This window comes from Haemorhous mexicanus, chromosome 1 (genome assembly GCF_027477595.1).
Source record: "Haemorhous mexicanus isolate bHaeMex1 chromosome 1, bHaeMex1.pri, whole genome shotgun sequence".
NCBI lineage: Eukaryota > Metazoa > Chordata > Aves > Passeriformes > Fringillidae > Haemorhous > Haemorhous mexicanus.
Window position 1 is genome coordinate 63,525,987 of NC_082341.1, and position 7,100 is coordinate 63,533,086.

The window sequence follows — 7,100 nt, forward strand, 5'->3', positions numbered from 1 at the left end:
ACTCGCGGTCCGCCAGGGCGAGCGGCCCCGGGAGGCGAGGCGCCGGGATAGCGGGACCTCCTTGCCCTGGAGCGGCCGAGCCAGGGCCCCGCAGCTCCCAGCGGTAAAGGCGCCACTCCCCAGCCGTACCCCGGTCCCGGGTGGGCGGTTCGGCAGCACGGCCGCCCCTCCCTCCCCGGCCCCTCCCGGCGGGGCCGGCCGCCGCCGTGCCGTCCGGAAAGACAAAACACACCTGCCCCGAGGGGGCTGCGGGCGTAGCAAGGATGACAAGGGCAGCCCAGTGTTAGGGTTCAGTTCCAGCTGATTTTATTTCCTTCCCGAAGAAAAAAAAAAAAAAAAAAGGAAAATAAAAACAAAACAAAACAAAAGAGAGGTTATTTACAGAAGGTATATCAACAATCTGACAGGCAGTGAACTTGACATGGTTAGCTGGCATGATTTTTTTTTCTTTTTTTTTTCCTTTCCCCACGTTGTGCTGTGGGTGACCGTAGACCAAAAAAAAAAAAAAAATCTACACAGCATATTGCACAGGATGGATGACCAAAAAAAGAACAAAAAAAAAAAAAAAAAAAACAAAAAAGTTAAACCCTTAACGGAACCACCTCATTAGGCAGACGTCCTAGTGCCTGTCATGTTATATTAACATACATAAACACACAATCTTCTTTTTTGCTTATTATAATACAGACTTAAATGTACAAAGATGTTTTCACTTTCTTCATCTTAAACACAACAGCTATAAACCTGAATACATATGCTATCATCATGCCATAAGAGACTAAAACAATTATATTTAGCGACAAATAGAAAGGATTAAATAGTCAAATACAAGAATGAAAAACGCAGTACATAGTGTCGCGAACTCAAACCGGCATTTCGATAGATCCAGTGGTTTAAACGGCACGTTTTTGCTTAGAAAAAAAGTGCAAAAGATGTGGTTTACAAGTTAAAGGTACAGGATCCCTTCTGTGTAAATGCACCAGTTGCTTCACTTCATCCGGGGACAGGTGGCTCCCCAAAACGGTAGCATACAGTGTGAATCCCTTCCCCCGGGCCCCCGGCCGCCCCCTCCGCGGGGAGGCGGGGGGCTGCGGAGTGGGCAGCGGCGGGGGCGGTGAGGGATGCTGTCACTTTAAGATGCCTGCAGATTGGAGTGTAAACATGGACAAAATAGGGGCTGATTCGTGGGTGTGTGAGAGTGTGAGTGAGCGTGAGCGCGCACACGCGTGTGAGATACTAACCAGCGGCCCTGTTGTTAAAAATCAGGAAATCCAAACAGCGATTTACACCGATTTACACCCCCTTTATATATTTTTTACAAAAATACACTGAGAAAATAATCAAACGTTTTCATCTCTCTTCTCTTTTTGTTTTTAAAAGTGTCAAAAGTCTACATTTAAATATAAAAAATTAAAAGTTAAAACTCTAGCCCTTCAGTGAAGGAGACATAAAAATGGTGCGGGTAACAACGAGAACTACCAAAAAAGGACAAAGAAATACAAAGTCAAAAATGTTTGGCCAGTATAAATACGTCCACTTATAAAATGGCATCCGATTACATTTACAAGGAAAAAAAAAAAAACAATACGAGGATGGAGCATCGGTGAGAAAAAACAGTCATTTCATTTACAGCTATAAGGAACAAACACATACATACTCTGAGAAAAAATTTGGTCCTGAATTTTCATTTTTTTAAAGTCCAGCACAGATTTGAGTTGCGTTTGAATCCTTTAAAGAGTTAAGAATGAAAAAAAGCTGGTGATATTTTTGTAGGAATCAAACATAGCGCCATCTATCTGCTTTTATATTATCCTAACACTAGTTTTGTTTTTTTCAAACTGTTCAACAGTCTTACAGAAATCTTGAAAAGATAGACAGTATAACATGCTATATTAAACCCCACCAGTGAAATAATCCAACACCATCACGATTCTGAGTAAGAAGAAAAAAACTACTTTTTTTTTTGTATTTTCGGGTTTGGTTTTTTTTTTTTTTTTTTGTTTGTTTGTGGTTTTTTTTGCAAAAGCCATCGCCCTCAGTTTCCCCTGTACCACATCATGACAGAAACTGTTCCCACTCGGTCTCTGTTTTAAAAGAAGTTTTCAGTTTTCTTGAAGTTTCAGCCTTATTTTTCTCTCTACATATTACATGAGGTGACTGAGAAAAGCGCTGCCGCCACCTTATCTGTACGTGCAAATCCATTTCAGTTTATTATTATTTACCCCACCGTATTTCCAAGACAGCTCTCAAGTGTAAGTCTGGCTCTTCTCCGCTTAACTAGGATCTCAGTCCAGCTCCATCCACCTCCTCCTCCTCCCAGCATTGTTGCCTCTTCTCACCGCAGAAGAAACCGGGACAGGATTTCTCCCAACAAATGTGAACATTGCAAAGGATTTGGGTGGATTTTCTGTTCTTTTTTTCCCCAAGCAGTTCTGATCGCTCTTTCATTGGAAAGAGCGAATGCTCAAGACATCCAGTGTGCGCTCAGCACAACGCATCGCTCCCCTCCTCTTTATTCGTATAAAATGGGCAATAACAAAGAACCCAGAGGTGTGTGTGGTTTCCCCTCCCTCCCCCTTTCTCTGTCTCTCTTTTCAGGAAATAAAAAAAGAGAAAAGGACAGTGTCTCGCTCCCGCCAGTCTCTCAAAAAGCACCGTCAGGCTCCTCTCTCGGAGGGGGTGTGTGCGGGTTCGTCTGCAGCCGGAGGAAGGGGACTGCTGGCCTTTCCGCAAGGAGAGGGCGATCCCGCTCCTTCTCCAAGCTCAAAAGCAGTCTCTCAACAGCCCCTTCCCAGAAACAAACAAAATACTTCCTCCCCCCTCAAAAAAAAAAATAAACCCCAAAACACAAACACCTAACAAAACAGAAAAAGACACAAAAGCGCCCGGCGGGGTGGGCGAGTCCTGCCGACAGCCACGCGCGCCGGTGCCTCCTCCAGCAGGGCCCGGCTCTCGCCTCAGTAAGTGAAGACCAGGTTGGAAATGCTGGACTCCAGCCAGTCCCCCGAGATCATCTCACTTACCTCCGGCGTGCAATAGTCCGGGAACTCAAAGTGCGAGCCCGAGCCAGGCTCGAAGTTAAAATCCAGGTCCCGGTCGAGCACCGAAGAGCTGAAGCTGCCTAGGGACATGCTCTCAAAGCCGGGGCTGGGGTTCAGGTCCAAGAGGTCGTCCTCAAACTCGTCGTCCGACGAAGAGGAGCCGGAGGAGGAAGAAGAGGAGGAGTGGGAGGACGCGGAGGAGGAATGCGCCGTCGAGGGGGCCGGGGAGGAGGCGCGCAAGCTGGTGTAGCTGCGGTGATCCGAGGGCGAACCGGAGCCGGAGGGCGAGGGGCAGGCGACGCCGCCGCAGTCCCCGTCGGGCCGGCCCGCGCCGCCGCCCCCCTCCTCGTAGAGGCTCAAGGGGTCGCCGGCCTCCGCCGAGCTGCTCAGCGTGGGGCTGCCGGGTACGGCGCCGCCGGGGGAGGCGGAGGCAGCCGCCGCCTGCCCGCTCCCGAAGATGTAGACCCGCTTCAGCTTCTTCTCGGCGAGCGGCTTGCCGGGTCCCGAAGGCGCGCCCGCCGCCCCCCGGGGCTTGTAGAGCGCCTGGTGCTCGGGCGGCAGCAGCGCGGCCGAGGGCTCTCCGGGGAACGGCGCGGCCTTGCCCCCCGCCGCCTTGCCGTGGGGCTTGCCGCCCGCGCCCGCGCCGCCGCCGCCCGCGGGGGAGGGCTTGGAGCCGCCGCCGCCGCCCTTCTTCGGGGCGGGCTTGGCGGGGGCCGCGGGGCCGCCGGAGCCGCCGCCCGCGCTGCCGCCGCCGGCGCCGCCCCCGCCGCCCTTGTCCGCCTTGTCGCCGGGCTTGGCGGAGCTGTTGCCCGACTTCACCTTCTTCCTGGGCCGGTACTTGTAGTCAGGATAGTCCGCCATGTGCTTGAGGCGCAGCCGCTCCGCCTCCCGGATGAAGGGAATCTTGTCGCTGTCCTTGAGCAGCTTCCAGCGCTTGCCCAGGCGCTTGGAGATCTCGGCGTTGTGCATGTCGGGGGACTGCTCCATGATCTTTCGCCGCTCGATCTGTGACCATACCATGAAGGCATTCATGGGCCGTTTTATGTGCCCGCTGGGTGTCTTGCACCAGCTCGGGTCATCCGCCTTACCCCCCGTGGAGGCGGTGGAACCCGGCGTGGGGGAGGAGGCGATGCCCAGCTCGATGCCGGCCCCGGAGTCGGAGGTCTCGGCGGCCAGCAGCGCCTCCGTGTTCTCCGCCGTGTTGGTCTGCTGCACCATCGCGGCGGCGGCGGCGGGGGGCTCGCCGGGGCTCAGCGCCGCTCCGGAGCTCAGCGCCGCTCCGGCGCGGGGCAGGGCGCGCAACTTCTCACAGCGGCACCGGGACGGCGCAGCCCCCCGCGGCCGCGCCCCCGCTCCCCGCACCACTTGTACTTCCACACCGGCGCCTCGTCCCCGGCGGCGCGGTCCTCTCCCCCTCGAGGCAGCGGCGGCAGCAGAAGCAGGAGCGGCGGGGCCGCCCGCGGTCAGACAAGAGTTTCTGCAAAAGCAGCGCCGCGAGCCGCCCGTCCAAGTTTGCCTTTTTTTTTTTTCTTGGGGTGTTGGGCTTTTTTGGTTTGCTTTTTTTTTTGTTGGAGGGGGGTGTCGGTCTGCTTTTTTTCCTCACCACATCGGGTTTCCCCCCTCCCCGAAGCAGCTGGTCCAGTTCACAAGCGCGTTCAGCCTGCCCGCGGCGTTTCAGGAGAGCGGCACTCCTGCCGCCGAAAGTCTCTCAGCGCTGGGCACGGCCAGCGTGCACCGCCGCGGGGGAGGGGGGAGGCGGCGCGCCCCCGAAGCCCCGAAAATCCCGGCTCCAGGACCCGTGGTGGCGGCGGGGTCGGTGGCCAGGAGTTTGTGCAGGTTGGATTTGGCAGTTGCGAGGTACCGAGCGACAAGGAAACCCCTCGGGATAAGGCAAAAAAAGGGAAAAAAAAAAAAAAAAAAAAAGAAGGCAAAAATAATAATTGAAAAAATCGCCGTAAAAAAAAAGAAAAATAAAAAAGCGCTCGTGCATGAACGAGTGTGTACGTCCCCGGCAGGAAGAGCGGCGAGCCGGGCGCCCAGCTCCGTTCTCCTCCTTCGTCCTCTGCCGACGGCGGTGCTGCTGCTGCTGCTCCGCGCGCGCGGAGCCCCGCGGAGCCGCCGCCGCCCCCCGCGCTCGCCCGCCGGGCGCTGCCCCGCGCCCCCCGCACGCCGCGCTCCGCCGGCCGCAGCTGAGAGCGGACCCCGCGCCCGCCCCGCGCCGCTTTATCCTTTCGCAGCCCGCCCCGCGGCCAATCGCGCGCTGTATCCAACGCCCTCCGCGTGCCAAGCCCCGCCCGCCTCCCCGGGATTGGCGGCCGGCGCGGAGCGGTAATAATGGCCGCGTGCAATGGGAAGCGCCCGCGCTGACCTCATTCCCGGCGGCGGGGCGAACTTTTTAAAAGGGGCAGGAGGGCAGCTCCGCGCGCCGCCCCGCGCCTCGCCGCGCACGTGCCCGCGACCCCCCGGCCCCCCGCCCCCCGGCCGCGCTCCTCCCTCCCCTCCTCCCTGACAGGGGGGAAAAAAAAAATCAGGAAATCAGCAAAAAATCATCATAATACAAATAATTAAAAAACAAAAAAAAGAAGAGAGAAAGAAAGGGAGAGAAGGGAATGAAAGCGTCCCGCCCCCGCGCGCCGCTGCTGTGGGGCGGCGAGCGGGGACACCTGCGCACACAAAGGGCCGGGAGGGTGTTCCTGCCGCCCCGGAGCCGCCGCACGCCCAGCGGGCAGAGCTGCCCGGGGAATGCCGCAGGGCGCCCCGCGCCCGTCCCCACGCCCACACGCGGAGTGTCACGGAGGGGTCGCCGGCCCTGGAGTAGCGCCCGCGAGGCGCTGCCGTCACGCCCCCTCCGCCACAGAGCTGGAGTGGAGCGCGCAAGGGGTGGGACGGGACCGGCGGCGGGCACCGGGCACGGCGCTGAGTAACCGCTGCCGCCCGTCCCAAATCGCCGGCGCTGTGCGAGGAAGAGGTGTTGCCCTTACCGCGTTTTTACCCTCCGACCCCTCTCCTGCGTTTCGCTACCTGCCGCTCCCGCATGCCGCGGTCCCACCGAGACGCCCGACCCCGGGGAGAGGCTGCGACTGGGGGTCCCGGCTCGGCCTCTCCGGGTCCCCAGAGAGCGGGAGGGGCCGCGGGAGGAAGAAGCGGTGCGCAGCCGGCAGGCAGGTACTGGCCCGGGGGGGGAGGTGCTGCTGTGCTCCTGCCAGTCCGCCCCGCCGAGGAGGGCCCCCCTGCTCTCCGGGGTTTTTCCTTGGATGTGCTTTTCGGGTACTGCTGTTTGGTCTCATGTGCCCCTCCCTCTGTCCTGCCATGATCAGTAATGAAGAAAAGCAGGGCAGCGAGGTCAGGCGCTGTGCAGCACCCCTGCAGGCCTCGTGGCATCAACCCCCCCCTTTCGATATTCAGGTAAAGGGGGCAGTAAGATCATAAAAACAATGGCAGTGTTATTTCCCAAAGATTCCTCACATCACTCATCAGGCCAGGGACCAGAAAAGCTATTAGGCAAAACAGCTATGAAAATTTTTGTTCTACACAACACCAGTTAAAAACACCTTTTAAATCAGAAGCAAAATAATGGTTGGATACAGCTAAAATATCTAAGATAGAGGTCTAAAAAAAATTGCATATGTTTGCAAGAAAACTTATGGTAGGATCCTTTAGCAGAGTTTTTAGCTGGATTGGGAACAGGCTTTGAATATTAAGATCTCACACTGGACTCAAAGAACACGGCTGTGAAATGCTGAGAAAAATCCTGAATTCTCAGTACCTCCCTGAGTAGGCCACCTACATTACTGAGACTGTTTACAAAGATACAAATTAAATTATAGCTTTGCTTGCAAAAATAATACATTAGTTCCTCATACAGCCTCTGGTCAAGACTGGATAAAATACTGTTTTCCTCTAGGTTGACAACATCCAGTGACATCAGTGGAGTTTCTCACCTTTACACTTTGTAAGTAGTAAATTACACTGTGTTTTTCCCCTACAGCCCCAAAGCTAAAATCAAATCTCTTCCACCCTATACCACCAACAACTACAGAAATTAAGGCTCACCGTGGG

At 56.0% G+C, this 7,100-nt stretch overlaps 1 protein-coding gene across 1 annotated transcript; it reads right to left on the reverse strand.

Annotated features, from left to right (window-relative positions):
* Positions 1 to 283: 283 nt before the first annotated feature.
* SOX4 (SRY-box transcription factor 4) lies at positions 284 to 5,181 on the reverse strand. Its single transcript, XM_059851438.1, has one exon. The coding sequence runs from the start codon at positions 4,257 to 4,259 to the stop codon at positions 2,958 to 2,960; it is 1,302 nt and encodes a 433-aa protein (XP_059707421.1). The 5' UTR covers positions 4,260 to 5,181; the 3' UTR covers positions 284 to 2,957.
* Between the last annotated feature and the right edge of the window lie 1,919 nt (positions 5,182 to 7,100).

What these genes read in the sequence shown, in the direction of transcription:
- SOX4 (XM_059851438.1), bottom strand. Translation starts at nt 4,259, where the DNA reads ATGGTGCAGCAGACCAACACGGCGGAGAACACGGAGGCGCTGCTGGCC.